This window comes from Protopterus annectens, chromosome 11.part0 (genome assembly GCF_019279795.1).
Source record: "Protopterus annectens isolate FY-2018-M chromosome 11.part0, PAN1.0, whole genome shotgun sequence".
NCBI lineage: Eukaryota > Metazoa > Chordata > Ceratodontiformes > Protopteridae > Protopterus > Protopterus annectens.
In genome coordinates, this window is record NC_056745.1 from 88,605,062 (window position 1) to 88,624,932 (window position 19,871).

The 19,871-nt window shown below is 36.6% G+C and overlaps 1 protein-coding gene across 1 annotated transcript in view; it reads right to left on the bottom strand.

Annotated features, from left to right (window-relative positions):
• LOC122814909 (homeodomain-interacting protein kinase 2-like) overlaps window positions 1-19,871 on the bottom strand; it is an 89,209-nt gene that overhangs the window by 58,741 nt on the left and 10,597 nt on the right. Inside the window, exons 2-3 of the mRNA XM_044087174.1 lie at window positions 2,994-3,117; window positions 935-1,042 (exon numbers count right to left, since the gene is read on the bottom strand). Of these exons, the coding sequence (XP_043943109.1) occupies window positions 935-1,042; window positions 2,994-3,117 (232 nt within the window). The remainder of the gene's footprint in view (window positions 1-934; window positions 1,043-2,993; window positions 3,118-19,871) is intronic.

The following is a 19,871-nucleotide window of genomic DNA, read 5'->3' on the forward strand; positions in this document are numbered from 1 at the left end:
ACCCACATACCTCTGCAGTAGCTGAAACCTGGTCAAAATCATATATGACTGAGCTCCAACTCACCGTCCCATATTACCACTGGGAGACAAGAAGGTAAGCCTTAGGTGCATTTCCATCACCCAAAATAAAACCAGACAGAAGCTGGAATAAAAACTACTTTTGCAAAGCTGAGGAGCAGAACTGTTGAAGATCTGCTATCGTTATGACTTCAGATTCACTTGATCTGGTCCTGAACTCACAACTGACAACAGCTAATTTCAAGGAATTTTTTTTAATCCTTGTTAGACCTCTTAACAACTAACATGCCTAAATAAGTGCTCAAAACATTCACTTTTATGCCTGTCATTCTACTCAACTAAGTTTCATTCAGAATATACCTGAATCCACATGCGTTGTATTTGAAATAAGGAGAAACTTTATTTTTCTTTGAAATACTTGGTTCCTACACTACAGCACTGAGCATGTATTTGTTAGTGATGAATTATCATTAGCTGTTAGCATGCCGTTAGAACTAGCATTACTCATACGTGAAAAGTAGGGGTACGAAACTGATATTGATTAATTGCTGTTATGGTGAATGCCCCAAATAACTGCACTTTAAAATGGAAGATGTTACTAACAGGTAATCTAACACAATATAACTATGATAGCATTCTCCTTCAATCTTTCTTTATCCACATAAATTGAACAGTGAGAAATTAATTAAGATGTCCAAACACGGCACAGCTCCTCTCACACTGGAGCTATGTGAGAGCTTACAAAACTATGAAGTGCATAGTAAAAACAAATCATTTTTTCATTGCAGTTCAGTGGGTCAGGTTTTATTGTATATCTACTTTGGACAATAGGCTTTAAAATCTTACTTAAACACTCTTCTGTGCACTTTCATTGGCCCATTTGCATTACATATTTTTTAGATAAGTAAAATCTTACCTTAAGTTGCCATGAGTTGTTGACCCTTTTAAAATACTTGTCTGTGTTCTTCCCTTTATGCAATAGGTGATCTTCTGGCAAACCCTGCGTGTCTGTAATATACCTAATCTGCAAGACAGAACACGGAAAGGATGAGCGGCATTATATTTACACTATACACTACTGACAATGAGTGTGTCTGAACTTAAGTCAAAGTCCTGGCCATTTGCTCTTGCCCCATCCAAGAATCTGTTAGCTTCACCATGGACTAGTGATTTTATAAGACAGAAGGAATAGACAGATTATTGGGGGGGGGGGCACAAACTGAATGAAAGGTATAAGAAGATTTTATTTAGCACATGTACACATATTCTGCCTGTGTAAAAAGAGCAGCTGAGATTAAGCAGCAGCAAAGGTCTAGAAGCTTTTACTATATCCCAGCCTGAAAATTCAATACTGCGCACAGTCAAGCCCAGTGATGATGAACCTATGACACAAGTGTCAAAGGTGACATGCTAGCATTCACCAACACCCGAGTTACCAAAGAAACTGCTTTTACGTTCATTGCTCGTGTGAAGTGCATTGAATTATTTTGTGCTAAGAGCCAGTTCAACAACATTCCTGAAGAATAAAGAAGTTGTTAACCTCAAAGACTATTTCAGTATACTGTCTTAGAGTCTGCAAAGGGCAGTGCTGACACTGTTTTCTCTTTGTAGTTACACTTCTGCAATGGGCAAGTAGTCTGTATTTCTAGGAGTGTACTGTTTTACATTCCTCTCAACTGTCCCTCTTAATCCCTCCTAAAATGGGTGACTTCTTACACTTAATTCTTTTTTCAGCTTTTTCCCGATTAGGGGTCATCACAGCTGATCACCTGTCTGCTCATGATTGGCAGTGGAGTTTTACGGTGTTGAGTTGCCAGCCCGGCATCCAACCTTCCACAGAAGGCACACACACGCATGCACTCACGCCTAGGGCCAATTTAGAGAATCCAGTCCACCTACAGCATGTCTTTGGGATGTGGGAGGAAATCGGATCACCCAGAGGAAACCCATGTGACCACAGGGAGGACATGCAGACTCCGCCGAGAAGGCACTCTAGCCGAGGATCGAACCGGAGAATCTCTTGCTGTGAGGTAGCAACACTAGCCGCTGCACCACCATGGCCGCCCTACTTCTTACACTTAACAATGACAATAATTAGATTTATAGACTTATTTTATTTCAGAAAATGTATATTAATTCATATAATTTTTTTTCTGTTAGTGTCTTAAATTAATAGTGCTAGTAGTATAAAACTGTCCATGTCTTTTATTTTTAGATTTGTCCTTGATTCTCTTGAGATTTATCCCTAATGTATTGAGAGCTATGCTGTTTTATTTTATTTTATTTATGTATTTATTTATTTTATTTTTTATTTATTTTTGTTTTGGTGGTGGTGGGGGGGGGGGGGGTGACATGCCACCAGAGTCAAGTTAGGGATTTTCCAAATTTTTGATGGCTAACCCAAAAGGTTCACCGTCACTGGTCTAGCCTCATTAATTCCTAATTCTTGTGGGAGGGATTTGATAAAGCATGAAACTCTTTGGGGGAAAAAATTGGAAACTTCTTCCAGATACCTGATGCCATAACTCTTGGTAAGCCAGCAAACATTTAACCAGTGTCACTAAGAAACTCCTCCCCCACCTCACAGCAAGCCAGCGAGCTCCTGACATGGATTAGAGACAGTAAATTAAGTTACAAACACACAGACTCTCACATTTATTTATGTGCATATTAACTGATCAGATAACCCTGTCAGGCACCCCAACAAATGACATGGCTTAAGACCAGATAAGTTTGTTTGTGTCTTTCGGCTTTTCCCGGTTAGGGGTTGCCACAGCGGAACTCCGGTCCGCTAATGATTGGTAGTTGATTTTTACAAGTAATTATAAAAAAAAGTAACTCTATGAAATAAAATCTATACAATCATGCACAAGTAACACATGCTGGCCTAGCAGATGGTCAGGCAAGGTATACAGATGTTTAAGACAGTAACTTGTTTCCATTGTATTATTTTGTATGACTTTGTGTACCCTTACCTGATCATAATGTAAAACACCAGGATATAAAGGACAGCCCATGAGCACTTCTGCAGCAGTACAACCAAGTGCCCAAATGTCAACTGCCTCACAAAACGGTAAACCAATCAGGAGTTCAGGAGCTCTGTAATAGATAAATCAAATCAGAAAACTGAGGACACCTTCTGATTAAACAGTTTTCTAATGCATGGTTAACAGTTTGTTTCCTCGAACCTTTCCAAACATAACTGCATATTTAATCTAAATGTTAGAAGGCTTAGCACTATAAAGCTATGGAGTTTCAATGGTGGGTTCCCACTAAAACTAACAGAAAGAATCAGAAAATGATTAGTACTAACTCAATAAAGTTCAGCTCTTTATTAACTGACTTATTTGTATAATCAGCACTAATTCCATGTGCGCCAAACTGAAAATGAACTTTGTTCCAAAAGTTAGTGGCATTGTAGTCTCATAAAGATGTCATAACCCTCAGGAAAGATGCCACCACCACTAAGTGTTACTACTCATCACACATTGTAGAGGCAGTCCTGATACAGGCATGTGTGTGTGTGTGTGCGTGTGTGTGTGTGTGTGTGTGTGTGTGTGTGTGTGTGTGTGTGTGTGTGTGTGTGTGTGTGTGTGCATGTGTGAGTGTATACGGGAGGAAGGGAGGAACAGGAGTAATGGCAAATGTCTCAAATGTCAAAAAGAAAACGGCACTTAAACTATTAAAACACAAAATTGACAAAACGGCTCCAAACTGGATAAAGGCTTTAATCCACAAGCGACTGACAAAAATCAAAAAAGAATAATTCAAAGCAGGATGCAAAGGACTTTAAAGCTCTTTTCGTTTGTTCTCTAACAAACTTCATCAGAAAGTAATTTAACAACACAGACCCCAAACATCTAAACAAAAAAGTGCGGAAATATATCTACATTTAAAGATATACTAACTTAAATAGTGTAAATATGTGCAAAGCTTCAATAAAACCTCTGCATAATATAAAAATACATAAACAATCTAAGACAAATTATATTCTAACAAAAAACTTAAAAATAGTAAGGGCATACAACCAGAACTAAAATTTGTGAATTGTGAACATGTGAACATATGAAACTTAAAACAACCTACACTGAAGCATTACAATAGTTCACAAAAGCTAAAAACCTTGACTGAGCCTAAAGAATAGAGAAGTCTTTAAACTAGGAATAAGCAATACAAAATAAATTTAATTGTTTAACAATGAAATAAAAAATGATCAATATAATAAAATAATAAAATAATATAATAAAACTATCTTTGTAAACTTCTTAATTTTAATATACAAGAGATGGAACAAGCCTCATTCAAACCTGGATAGTTAAAGGCGTTCAACCTAATCTGCCATAACAATTCTAGTTCTTCCAGTTTGAATGAGGCTGGACCACCCCTAATATCCTGAGTAAATTGATCAATGACCAAAAATTTAAACTTATGTACAGGGTTCAAGTGGACATGTTTAGCCAATGCATTATTGTCCTTATTATGGGAGATGGCATACTGATGTTCATAAACCCTGTCCCTAAAACGACGTTCAGTTTTGCCCACGTAGAAGACGGGGCAAACAGTACATTTAGACAGATAAACAACAAATTTGCTGTTACAGTTGAATCTGGCTTTCAATTTATAAATGTTGTCGTTAATAGAGAATTGGTTGGTACATTCCATATGTCTGCAAAAGTTACAACTCTCGCATTTAGACATTCCAGTTGTTCTAAGAGATGGCCTATTATGTCTCTCAAGAAGGTTTTTAACATTCCTACCCTTCTTAAAGACGATTTGTGGTTTCGATCCAAAAAATGTAAATATAGAAGGATTACATCTAAATAATTCCCAATTTTTAACAATAACATTAATAATAAACTTAGATTGTGCATTAAATGATGTAATAAAAGTATACTGAAATAACTGGCCCCTAGCCAAACTAGAAACATTGTCCGACGAAGTTTCTTGTACATCCAAGGTGACCATCTCAATAGGTGGTTTATCCACACACAAAATAGGTTTAAACTGCTCGATGTTTCTTTTATGTTCAACCTCTTTGATTAAATTATCAATTAAAGACTCTGGATATCTGGACCAGTTTTTTCAGTATACTTTTATTACATCATTTAATGCACAATCTAAGTTTATTATTAATGTTATTGTTAAAAATTGGGAATTATTTAGATGTAATCCTTCTATATTTACATTTTTTGGATCGAAACCACAAATCGTCTTTAAGAAGGGTAGGAATGTTAAAAACCTTCTTGAGAGACATAATAGGCCATCTCTTAGAACAACTGGAATGTCTAAATGCGACAGTTGTAACTTTTGCAGACATATGGAATGTACCAACCAATTCTCTATTAACGACAACATTCATAAATTGAAAGCCAGATTCAACTGTAACAGCAAATTTGTTGTTTATCTGGCTAAATGTACTGTTTGCCCTGTCATCTACGTGGGCAAAACTGAACGTCGTTTTAGGGACAGGGTTTATGAACATCAGTATGCCATCTCCCATAATAAGGACAATAATGCATTGGCTAAACATGTCCACTTGAACCCTGTACATAAGTTTAAATTTCTGGTCATTGATCAATTTACTCAGGATATTAGGGGTGGTCCAGCCTCATTCAAACTGGAAGAACTAGAATTGTTATGGCAGATTAGGTTGAACGCCTTTAACTATCCAGGTTTGATTGAGGCTTGTTCCATCTCTTGTATATTAAAATTAAGAAGTTTACAAAGATAGTTTTATTATATTATTTTATTATTTTATTATATTGATCATTTTTTATTTCATTGTTAAACAATTAAATTTATTTTGTATTGCTTATTCCTAGCTTAAAGACTTCTCCATTTCTTAGGCTTAGTCAATGGTTTTAGTATCTGTGAATTATTGTAATGATTCATTGTAGGTTGTTTTAAGTTTCATATGTTCACATGTTCACAATTCACAAATTTTAGTTCTGGTTGTATGCCCTTACTATTTTTAAGTTTTTTGTTAGAATATAATTTGTCTTAGATTGTTTATGTATTTTTATATTACGCAGAGGTTTTATTGAAGCTTTGCACATATTTACACTATTTAAGTTAGTATATCTTTAAATGTAGATATATTTTCCCACTCTTTTTTGTTTAAATGTTTGGGGTCTGTGTTGTTAAATTACTTTCTGATGAAGTTTGTTGGAGAACAAACGAAAAGCGCTTTAAAGTCCTTTGCATCCTGCTTTGAATTATTCTTTTTTGATTTTTGTCAGTCGCTTGTGGATTAAAGCCTTTATCCAGTTTGGAGCCGTTTTGTCAATTTTGAGTTTTAAATGTCTCAAATGTCCCAAAATTTTAGCAGAAAAAGAGGTTTCTAGCATTCTTCTATGTGATCTTTGTTTCTTTTGGTATTCAACTACATACAAGAATAATAACCAAGCGAAGTACGTTTTTCTCTGAAGAGAATTTTGATAGAGGATCTTGATGTGACCCTCTCATCCTCAATGTTTCCTTTTCATACAGAAAAATCATTAAAATTTCCTGGCTTTACCTTAGTGTCTTGCTTTTTTAGCCCATTACTAAAGTACAAAATAGAGACAGTGCTAGCCATTCCAGTGGTATAGAGGGATAAAGCCCTAACCATGGCCTTGTCGACCTGCATTTGATTAGCAGCTCAGGTGACTGACAGAGTGGCAATGAGGGATGTCTTAAACATCTGCATACCATGCCTTAGGGGAGGATGGTTCAAAAAGAGGATTTGCCCTTGAACGTAGTCAATGTATGTGAGATGAGGGGCAGGGAAGTAGATAGGGCATATAAATAAAGAAATCCACCCACGGACAGAAGCTGTGGTGGACAAATCTCCAGGACACCCTTCAGATCCACAATGGGGCCCAGTAGTATCAGAGTACATATGGAGGAAGGGGTAGGAGACAAAACTGGTTGAACCAGTGTGGACTTGGGGCATTGGGACCTGTGCTGGTTACACACACACACACACACACACACACACACACACACACACACACACACACACACACACACACACACTGACATGACACTGGGTTTGTTCTACTCACCTTTCCCTTAAAAACAGGTTTAATAAGTGCATGTCTTCAAGCTTGAGGAATCTCCCCATATTTAGATGACCTAGTAAATAATAGACATAATGGTACTGTAAGTTCTTGCTGAAGTGTTCTCAAGTCATTATTACTAATTCCGTCTCCTCCCTGTGCTTTGTTTGGATCCAGTTTGTGTAGTTCTTTTTCAGTATAATCTAATTTGATTCTAGTATCTGAGGTTACCTGGATGTCACTATGACAATTTATCACCCCCTTTGTGGAACCAAATTATTTTGCTTAAGATTTTGTAAATATAATAATCTGTTGTGTCTGCAAGTACATTTTGGAATCTGCACACAATTTGTATGTCTTTGGTCCTTCCACATATTATGTATCAATAACACGGTTTCCTGTTATGCTCAATATCTTTATATAAATTTTCTTCAAATCTTTCTTGATCTTGTCTCACACTATGCTTAATTTGTCCAGCTTGTTTATTTCAGTTTTCAAAGTTGTAGTTTAATATCTCCTCCATTTCTTATATTTTTTGTCTCTCACGTTAATCAGGTATCTTGTACTTATCTTCTTCTTCTTTTGGCTACTCCCGTTAGGGGTTGCCACAGCAGATCAACTGTTTCCATTTCTTCCTGTCCTCTGCATCTTGCTCTATCACACCAACCACCTGCATGTCCTCTCTCTCCACATCAATAAATCTTATCTTAGGCCTTCCTCTTTTCCTGTTACCTGGCAGCTTCATCCTTAGCATCTTTTTCCCAATATACTCTGCATCCCTCCTCAGCACATGTCCAAACCAACGTAATCGTGCCTCTCTGGCTTTGTCTCCATACCTTCCAACCTGGGCTGACCCTCAAATATACTTATTCCTAATCCTGTCCATCCTCGTCACACCCAGTGCAAATCTTAACATCTTCAACTCTGCCACGTCAAGCTCTGACTCCTGCCTTTTTGTCAATGCCACTATCTCCAACCCATATAACATAGCTGGTCTCACTACCCTCTTGTAGGCCTTCCCTTTCACTCTTACTGGTACTCCTCTGTCACAAATCACTCCTGATACTCTTCTCCACCCACTCCATCCTGCCTCCATTCTCTTCTTCACCTCTCTTCCACACTCACCATTACTCTGAACTGTTGATCCCAAGTATTTAAACTCATTCACCTTCACCACCTCTACTCCCTGCATCCTCATCATTCCTCTATCCTCCCTCTCATTCACACAGATATATTCTGTTTTAGTCCTGATGAACTTCATTCCTCTCCTCTCTAGAGCATTTCTCCACCTCTCCAGGGTCTCCTCCACCTGTTCCCTACTCTCACTACAGATCACAATGTCATCTTCAAACATCATAGTCCACGGGGACTCCTGTCTGATCTCGTCTGTCAACCTGTCCATCACCATTGCAAATAAGAAAGGGCTCAGAGCTGATCCTTGATGTAATCCCACCTCCACCTTAAATGCATCTGTCACTCCCACCGCAGACCTCACCGCTGTCACACTACCCTCGTACATATCCTGTACCACTCTTACATACTTCTCTGACACTCCCGACTTCCTCATACAATACCACAACTCCTCTCTAGGCACCCTGTCATATGCTTTCTCTAAATCCACAAAGACACAATGCAACTCCTTCTGACCTTCTCTGTACTTCTCCATCAACACTCTCAGAGCAAACATCGCATCGGTATCTTGTACTTATGGAAATCTATAACCCTGATGTTGTATGCCTAGATCCTGATGTTAAACATTTTTTGATTTTTTTGCACTCAGACAATTTCTCTTACAAAACTTTGCACATTCCATCTGCACTTTTTCCACTGAACACACCTCTCCGGTGAGTTTTATATAGTGACTATTTTGCTTCCTTATAATCTGTAATTAATCTTCTGTGAATTGGTTTAGACCTCAGTTTGGCAGAATTATCTAGCAACAAATTAACCTTTATAACCCAATGATCACTGCACATCAATGGTGGTAAAACTTCACTTGATGAAACAGTAATTTCTTTAGGAACACAAACAATGTCTACTATGTTCCGTTCCCTGGTAGGTTTTTTACTATCTGAAGCAATTGTTGTTCCTGAACATAAGTTGTGAATAATTTCCTTACTAATGTTGATGAATCAATATTATTCCAGTCTACTTCTGGTAAATGTAAGTCCCTAGCTAATATTATTCTTCCCTCCTGTGTTTCATGTAAGAAATGTATGAATTCCTCTAGGTCATCTGCACTTGACGTTGGTGGTCTATGCACTCCAACAACTGTTATATGTTCCATTGTTGTCTTTATTGTTACAGTTACTCAGTCTATAGTATTGGAATTATAACTGAACATGTAATAATCACAGGTCTCATAACTATAATCCCTATCATAACACATCCACTTGATTTTTTGTTAGAATGTCTGTTACAGTTAAAACATTTATACCCTGACAGAACTGGTTTCCAGTCATTGTTCTTTAACCATGTTTCACAAACAACAACATCAGTCTTGTGGGAATGTAGCAAATTTTCTGATAAAAAAATATTATTAATGGGCTAGCATTAACAACTGTCAGAGATCCACCAAATATTGCTGTCTGTGAACTGTTAAATTTTTGACCTGGCAAAAATTCTGTGTAGTGTTTGTCAAATGTTGCAAAATATCTGCTGCAAAAATTCCCTTCCCTGACCTTGACAAATGCACACCATCCTGTCCGAACTCATGTGTGCCCAAAACTAGGCTTGGATGCTCTACACATTTCTATTTTTTAAAACAGGACATTTTTTCCATGTACGTATTTACCAAAAAAAATCTTTTCATTCACAGTGACATGACTATCCTTTATATATGTGATTTGTGAAAATACGTCCTAACACTAGTACAAGCTATATTATCTAAGAAGGCTGTAAGTTACCTATTAACAGTCAGAGAGTCCTTGCAGATGAAATAATTTGTATCTACATGAATAAAAATAGGTCTATACATCCTTACATTAAGGTGTTCTAAGTTTTTTTACAAGAAACATCTTTATTAAATTATCATGTGTGACACAGACAAGCTTACATTTATGTAAATGAAAATAAATCATAGCGGCGCGATCTTAGTTGCAAACATTATACCTTACAAACTGTGCCAACACAACTGTAGCTGCAAACATTATACATCAATTTTAATATATCCAGTCATTTTTAGTCAACCATTGCATTGCTCATTCAGATCCTGCCTTCTTTTAAAACTTGTTCATCCTCTGCATGCAGGGATTCGACATTTTCCATTTTTTCCTGTGTAATTTACTCCAACCCTTTTCTAAAGATCCCAGTTCCAGTTGTTTTATTTCTGTTACTGTCTTTGTTACTTCTAGTAATGTTGGTTTAGACATTTTCATTTTATTGTTATTCCTTTTTTGGCAGCCGTCATAATTAGACTCAGCAAGGCCTTACTATGTCAAGGGAATTCAAACTCTGTATCACAGCGCAAAAAATAATTTCCCTAGTTACTCCAATTTGCTCACCCAACATCTCCAACAGAGCAGGAATCTTTAAAGTCAGCCAACTCATTACACACCCAGTATAAATGTGTTCCCAGTTATCTCTTTCTTCCCCATTACATCTCCAGCATTTGCAGTGCACCTGAGGAAAGATTCTTTGGAGCCTGCTTGGGGTATAAAAATATCTATGTAAACACTTCCTGACAAAGATCCTAAATCTTTTACATGTTGTTGCGTATTTGGGAGACATACATATATCCCCCATTGTTTCTTTACGAATTGCTTATCTAATCTCTCTTCCCAATTCTTCCTAACCTTTTCTGATTGATTCTTACAGTTATCATGCACTATTTTACATGCTCTACTAATTATTCCTTTTTAATGGCCACTTCTATTCTAGATTCTACTAAGAACTCTACCAATGCTGGTCTTTCATGTAGCCCCCCCCCCATATTTCTTTCTCTTTGCCTGTACTCTGATATCAATCCTTGATTGGGAAGGCAATATCTAACCTACAGTCCAAATACGTTCTTGGCATCTTTCCATTCTATCATCTTTCCCTCTCTAGTTATTTGAACCCAATACCTTGGTTCCTTTGCCACTTTTCTCCAATATGCTCCCACCACCCCTCTTGCCTATTGTCTGTATGCCTAATTGCAGTCACCCCTATCGACATAATCTCCTTTCTCCATTCCCATATTGACTTAGTTCTTAGAATACCTTCTGCTACTTTATAAAAATAATATTCTGTATGATTATTGTTGTTCTCCTTAAAGGTTTGTATCCAAAATCCCAGTCTCTCCTTGGTACTTGAACCCCCCCCCCCCCCCGTTTCTTCATCTCTTTCTATTTTGAGTTATAGTTTTCTGCTTGTGCAATGTATAGGAGCCTTAACTGTGTTGCTCTGAAATGCCCCTTCAAATCAGGTAATCCCAATCCGTACTGTTCTATTGGACGAATAAGCTTATCCCACTTGACTCTTGCCATCTTCCCCTTCCAGATAAAATCCTTCAACTCTTTATTAATTACTATCCACAACTTCTTCTCAGGTTGATAAAAACATGCCTGACCTGCATATAAGACTAAAGGGACTAAAAACATTTTAACTGTTTGTATTTTACTGTCAATGTCCATATAACAGAGATTCTATTTCTCAGTTTTTGTATTATCTTTTGTTTGGTCTCTTCCCATATATCCTTAGCGGACACATTGGTATCATTTTTAATCCATACTCCTAAATACTTCATTTTATCATGCCCCATAAGTATGGATATTGTTGAACCAATTTGTATGTGGGCACATAATTTACTGCTATTGTTTTTGTTTTCTCCATTAATTTTGTATCCTGAAAAGGTCTGGATTTTTCTCAATATGTTCCACAGCACTGTAATATCCCTTTCTGGTTTTGTCAGGTATAAAATAATGTCATCTACAAGTAGAGCCTGCTTGTCTTGATTACAATACCAATTATATCCTTGAATTTCTGAGTCCCTTATTTTCTTTGCCAGTGGTTCTAAATATAATGAAAAACAACAAAGGGGAGAGAGGACACGCCTGCCTATTTCCTCTGCTCAAGCAGAGATTATCAGAGAGGACCCCACCCACCTTAACTTTCGCATCTGATCCTGCACATATCCTCCTAATCAAGCTTATAATTTTTTCAAGGAATGCAAATGCTTCCATTACTCTGCTCATAAAGTCCCATCTCACTCTTTCAAATGCTTTATCTGCATCAAGACCTACCAATAACCATGGTATTTTCTTACATTCTGCTTCCCTCTGGATCATCAATGTTGTGTTAATGTTGTCAAATGTTTGCCTCCCCTCTACGAAACTAGATTGATACATATCTAACAATTTTGGCATCACCTTTGCCATTCTTTACCATTATAGACATAAACACTTTATAATCATAATTTAGTATTGAAATGGGCCTGTATGAAGCTGGATGTGATGGATCTTTACCTTCTTTAGGTATTACAGTTACCACTGCTTTCTTCCAGGGTGTTGGTACTTCTCCTCCTCTTAAAATACTGTTAAACAAAACCTCCCAGATCTTTATCAGCTTTTTCCCCTCCTAGCTTCCAAACCTCTACTGGAATACCATCTATTCTTGGAGACTTTCCTGTAGACTGCTTATACATTACCATTTTTATCTCATCTCTCTCTATCCTAACTGTTAGTAATTGAACATCCTTTACCTCTAATCTTGGTATATTTAATTCTTCCATAAACATTTCCATTTGTACCCTTTCTTGATTTCTATGTTTCTCTACTTTATACAGACTTTCATAGAATTTTTGAAGTACTTCCAGTACTTTTACAGGATCCCTAGTTATCTTGTTAAAGGCTCCCTAAGCTTGGTGACAGCCCTTTCTGTTTTCTATTGCCTGAGCCATTGTGCTCTAGGGTTATTATCAAAAAACAGTTGTTTAACAGCAATCTGTTTAAACTCATGCATATTATCGAAGTAATCCCTTATTTTCTGTTTAGCATTCTGCAGTTGCTCCTCTTCCTGTTCTGTGAGATTTCCCCTATTTTGTAATACTTTAACACTTGTTAGTCTCTCTAAGTAATTCTTGTTACTTCTTAACCATATCTCCCTTTCTTTTATTTCCACCCTATTTTAAATACCACTTTAATTTTATCCCACTCCCCTAGCTATATTTGCTGAAGAAATTTCTATCTTCTCGAATAGCTACTGAATAATTTCCACTGCCCATTCCTTAAATTCCTCTCTTTTCAACAAACAGGTGGGAAAGCACCAGTGTCTCATTTATTTAATTGCCCTGTATTTGTATTTTAGTTATTACTGGCACATGATCTGAACTAGTTATTGGGTGCATATCAATACCTTCAATTAAATGCACATGTTCTTGTGAAATGTATATTCTGTGTAGCCTAGTCCAGGATTTGTATCTTGGGGAATAATATGTAAATTCATTCCGAACTCCTAGTACTGAATTCACATCTTCCATGCCAAATGTTTTCATAAATTTCTTTATAAATCTACCCTCCTTTGCTATATTTTCCCTTCTAGGCCCTCCAGACACATCTTCACTGTTGCAAATCACATTCCAGTCCCCGCCTGTAAGTAATATTCCTTGTTGAAAGCTGATTATTTCTCCCAGAATTTTCTTAAACTCCATTATAGCAGTTTTTGGTGGAATATAAATACATGCCAGTGTAATCCTTCTCCCTTGCCAGTAGCCCCTTAATACTATAAATTTTCTGTTATTGTCTTTTATATTTTCTTCTGTCACTATTGGAGCTCATCTTGCAATTAATATAAGTACTCGTCTCTTCCCTTGCCCCAGATATTCTGCTGAATAACCATCCTGAAAACCCCTCTTTATCAAAATTAATGTGTTCAGTTCTTTCCATGGGTGTCTCCTGGAGCATAGCTACTTGCACTGTACATGTTAACATAATTCACTACTCTTTGTTTTTGTATTTATCTGAGAGACCATTAAAGTTTAGACAAATCATGTTCTTGAGGAATTATTCTTCCCACCATTTATGTATAACAGCTTTTTTGTTAAATATATGGTTCCAGGTTTTGTATTCAACACATGCACCATTTGGCAGGTTAATTATTATTTATTTATTTATTTATTTACATTTGTTGACCGGGAGAGTCCGACTGGACACAGGTCCGTTTTCAGCGGAGGCCCGGGGAGAAAAGCTCCACATTAAGTATTATTTGCATTATACAGTTAAAAACATAGCATTTAAATATAGACATTAGTCCAGTTAAGGATGCAAGACAAGAAAACAGATGTAAAACAACTGTAGAACATAGAACAATTTTAAAATATGGTGACATATACTAAACATGGTTACAAATGTAGTTGAGATTCATCAGTGAACAATTGATACAATCTGTTTTGAGGTACATAACAGCCATTAGCAGTTGTTGCTACAAGAAGTTAGTATTATGTGGTAGGTAGCTGGGAACATGAGTAGCCAAGCTTGCTAAGAGTAGGTTGTTGATAGGGGGCAGAGAGAGGTAGTGGGTGGGGGGAGAGGATGGTATTAGAGGGGGGTTGCAAGGGCATATCTGGCAAGTTTTGAAGTGTGATTTTAGTAAGGATTTAAAGTGGGTGCAAGAAGTTACAGAGGTAATTGAGGATGGGAGGGAGTTCCAGAGTTTGGCTATAGTGCAGGAGAACAATGCTTCTCCAGCAGAGTTAATGGCTCTTGTGACCTGTAGGAGGTTGTTGTGGGTGGTCTCGTGGTTATGTAGGGTTGGAGTAGATTTTGGAGGGATGGGACTTTTAGAGGTTGGTTCATTAGTTTGTGGGCGAGTGCGAGTTGGTACCATTGAAGGAGGTGGGGGAGCTCTAGCCAGCCCAGTTTTGCTATTGAGAGACAGTGGGTGAGTACGGTAGGAAGCCCCTGTGGCGAATTTGGTGATTTTGTTGTAGCAGGTTTCGAGCTTATTTAGATTGCATTGTCTAAGGTTAGTAAATATTGGAGAGGCATAGAGTAGGGTAGAGATAAGATGAGAATTTGCTACCGAAATTTTAGCTGCTTTGGTAAGTAGTTGCTGATTTCTGTATAATGCTCCTAGTTTTTTGTACACTTTTTTAATGGTCATGGAAATGTGAATGTCAAAGTTCAGTTTATTGTCTATTTCTACTCCTTGTAATTTGGTGTGTTCTGTAGGATGGATGGTGGTGTTGTCTTTTGCTGTGATGTTAAAGTGAGAGCTGTTAATCTTTTATACAATTGTTTCGTGTCATCTCCATTTGAGCCTATGTCACATCTTGTAGAACTTTTTGTTTTATCGAAAACCCTCAAACAAAAATACACACACACACACCGCTATCCCCCTAAAACCTAATAACTTAATAATAACACACAAAACTATGTACATAATAAGAACAAATGTTCTAAAATGATAGCCACAACCACAGGCTGGAGACACCCAAAAAGAAAAGTCATTCATGCCGAGATGCATGATACAGCCTGTGCTTTTAGTAAATGCTATCTGATTTCTCCCTTATCTTTATAGTTCTCCCAGCTAAGAAAACACTTAAATACTTTCAGTAAACATTTTCTCCAAGCCATTTCTCTTTATCAGCTTGTCTTCTGGTGGCATGCAAACCAGACACAAACTCCCAATGATACCTTGTTTACCAGACCAGAAAAAAGCCTTATAATATTCAATATTCTTTTCCATTCATATGTTTTGTAATACACTTGTTGCTGGATAAATCCCAGGGTTAACCCAATCATTTGCTTATTCAAGCATGAGAAAAAACAAACTAATTTTTCTTTTACCATGCTCACTCAACCAGACCCTTCCTTTCTCCAACCCCCCCACACACACACACACATTGCAGTGCCTACAATTCTTAAAGCTGAACAGGTAAAAAGAGAGAAGGGAGAAAAAGAAAAAAAACAAAAAACAAAATACAAAAGCACCTGTTAATATTAATATCCCCATTACATAAAAAAAAAGAACTGAAAAAGCTTTACTTCGTAGCTTGCTAAGAAAATCATGGAACATTTAAAATGTACCATTAAGATAATTTTTTTACTTACAGTTAACTTTCTCCCTTCTCCTTCCCTCTCCAAAGTAGTTCTCTGAAGCTTAATGACATAATGTAGGGCATATGCTTTAGAGTTCCCAACAAATTTAGCAAAGTCCACAAAAATCCAACATTTTTAAATCCTCTTATTCTGCTATGATTCACAAATATAATTATTGCTTTATAATCCCACCATTTGTTTGTTTACATGTAACTGAATTTATTCTCTGAACATTAACAACATGAAGCAGGGTATAAACTTTAAAGTTCCCCACAAGATAAACAAAGTCCAAGGAAGTTCAATATTTTCAGATTTTCCTGTTCTGTTTTGTTTCACAAATATAATTATTGTTTTATCATCCCAGAGTTGTTAATTTCCAAGTTACTAGCTTTAATCCTGTAATCCTGTTCATCTCCTTCTCCCAAATTCTGTCTCTGTTTCATTTCCAACATATTCCAGATTATTCTAGTCGATTCCTATGTTTTCTTCCTTCTCTCAGGCAATTGAAACAGTAGAAAAGATTCATTGGATCAGTCTCTGTATAGTCCTTAGCACCAGAAGAACATGAAACAGAAACTCCTTCTGATTCACAGCTCACTCTTTGTTGGACAAACTTTTGTATTTCCTCCTTAGCATATATTTCATCAAAACATGATTTTGTCCCTCCAGGGAAAACACTTTGAAGATGGCTGGGTACAGCAGTTTGAATCTCATGCCTGCTTTTCAACATTCCCTAAATAATGGAATATATTTACTCCTCTTCCGCCTGGCATACACTGAGCATTCTCCACAAACACTCTAATATCTCCCACTTTTAGCACTTTTATCTTTCTGCCACAGTTTTGTTAAAATCAGCTCCTTCTGTCGATAAGACTACATATTTATTATTAAAAGTCTAGGCTGATTTTTAGCAACCAGATTTGGTACATACACATGATATGCCCTTTCAATTAACAGTTATTTTTATGGAATACCAGTCCAGTTGCTTATTTGTGCTTTCATAAAATTAATAAAGTCTGTTCCTTCCAACTTCTCTGGTACAGCATAAAACTCAGGTTTTAACTATGTGGTATGTCCTTTAATTCTATTATTTTTTTTAAACATCTCTTCTTGTGCAGTCTTATACTCAGCCAGCATTTTCTTCATTTCAGCCTTTGAGTTTTGCAGTTCTGTCACCTTATCTGAATATTTGTTTAAAGTTTCTTCCATTTTCCAGCTTTTTATTGTTTGTGCTCATATGCTCCTTCGGTGTTTCATTTATTTTAACCAGGTCTGTGTGCAGCTGCTTTATACTTTCCTCTAGGTTACTGGAAGTCATGTCTGGAACTTTTAATGCTTCTTGCTGAACCACTGTAGCACTCTCCTCAGTCTGTGCTTCTTTCTCACCTTTTGTAGCTGATTTTCCTCCACATCCTTATATTTATTTTTCCTTGCATCCAGACAATACACTTACTAACCAGTTACTGAATTTTACCCATAAATCTAGGTCTACTGGCCTTCTTTGCTAAATTTCTGTTTTCAGACTGGGAGAGCCAGAATTCAGCTGTTACTCAATGTGCAGCCATCTTGGAATCTCCCAACGTGTTCCAAGGCTTGTCTCACATCTTCTATTTTTGCCCCTGGCAAGCATAACACTATTTAATGTTCATTATCTTCTCTACAAATGTAAGTATCAGTTCCTCTAATAATTGAATCTCCTATCACCTTAATATCTTTTCTGACCAGATCTGAAGAATCTTCATCTTCTAGTACAGTAATATTTTCTCTATCAACTGTTGCAAAGAAATGCTCTTCAGCACCATTAGTCTTATTAATCCCGCTGTTTTTGTTGCGTATTAAATTTGCAAGCATACAATTAACATCCAGCTGGCTTTGTACATCCACAGCTTGAGCCATGTAGTCAACATCTGTCTTTCTCTTCTTTTTTTCTTACAAGAATGTTCTTCAGTCCTTCCATGTTCAGTTTTTATTTCTTCCTCTTCAACTGCCCCTTGCTTCTTTTTTCTACCTTCTCTTTTGGATAAATGATACCTTTTTCTGTAGACTGAAGGTTTTCTGGTAGAAAAATGTCATCATTCCCTGTAATCTGTGTGTTACATAACAAATCAGTATCCCTTTTAGTATGCATTTTCTTTACTTTACAAACATGTATCAGCTTCTTTTTCTTCCTTGTTATTTGTTGTCAACTTCTTCCTCTCTGTCTTTTTTTTTTTTGTTTCTTTCTAAACACTCTGAATCCCCTGATTGCTGAATACTTGCGTCCAGAATTCCAAAGTTGTCAGGGGCATCATCTTGTTTTACAGGAGTTGAGTGATCTTTGCAGACAATAGATACATCCTTTCCTAAATGTGTTCTATTTGCTCTTTGCCTAGCATTATTTATTTTATCAGTCCAGTCATTAATATATGTAACAACAGTTCTCCAAGCCGTGCCAATTGCACAAGTGCAATCATCATCAGTAAGTCTAGATTTACTTCTAATAATGGCAAGCAAATCACCCAACCTTTGACATGAGGAACAGAGATCACCAATGTTATCAGGTGTTGCATTTAAATATGCATAGCATTTATTACACTGTACCAGATATATATGATTTAGCAAATAATTAATAGCATAGTCATTTAAGGAATGCATGTTCAGGTTCAATAGAATAAAAATGTATAAAACAAAAGAATAGTCAAAATCAGTTACCACAGAATTCAAAGAGAACTTAAAATAACTTTTGTGAGAAAAATCACACAAGCAATATACAATTAAATTCTAAAGTAAGTACAATAAAGTTGTTGTTCTGACCATACAAGTTCTGAAAGTGAGACAAAATCTGTAATTCCTTTACATCATTATCTCTTGCAGTTGCAATTCTTTTTAACAGTAAAAAATCAATAAATCACAAACCAAGATAGGGTGCTTAGATAAACTCTGGATTGTATTCTCTGCACTCTGTGTGAATTTAGAGCTGACTAGGCCCCTTGGGATGGTTAAAGCTTGCCTAACTAAAACGTATCCCTTTTTAACAACCAACAGTGAAAATTAAAAGTAAAACAGCAAAATATAAATCAAAGTAAATCTTCTTGTCTACAAGCTATCCCTTCCTTCTTACAAACAGTGAAAAACAATGGTATAAAATATAAACTCAAATAAAACTTCTCTTACCAGTCAACTCCACAGTAAATCACAAACCAAGATAGGATTGTTTAGACAAGCTCTGTTTGTGTGTGTGTGTGTGTGTGTGTGTGTGTGTGTGTGTGTGTGTGTGTGTGTGTGTGTGTGTGTGTGTGTGTGTGTGTGTGTGTGTGTGTGTGTGTCTAATATAACTAGGTATATAGTTATATATAAATATATTATATAGTTATATATGAATCTAAATGGATGAAAGCTGATTTGCTTGAATCATAAAATATTGGTCAAATGCACAGTTTGTTAAGAGATTGTTTTACAGTCACAGGCTGTTACATGCGCACATAATCAACTGCATAATCTATAGCATTGCATAATAGCAGCTCTTACTTTCTTTTGGAGCTTCTGTTTTTGTTCACAGTTATGTGTCTGTAGAGTTAAAATATATATGGTAGGGGGTGGAGACAGAGAACCTGCATATAAAACATGTATTTTATCTGTTAATATTTTTTTTGTTTTATTATTGCAAGAAGCTGTTTGGTTTCCATATGCAATGAGATTAGTTTTATTTAAAGTTTCTTTTGAAGGTCTGTATAGCTGACACACTGGCATTGATAGAACTGCCTTCAATGTTATGGAACCTTTACTATTAAGGATATAGTCACAGCCATCCCACAGC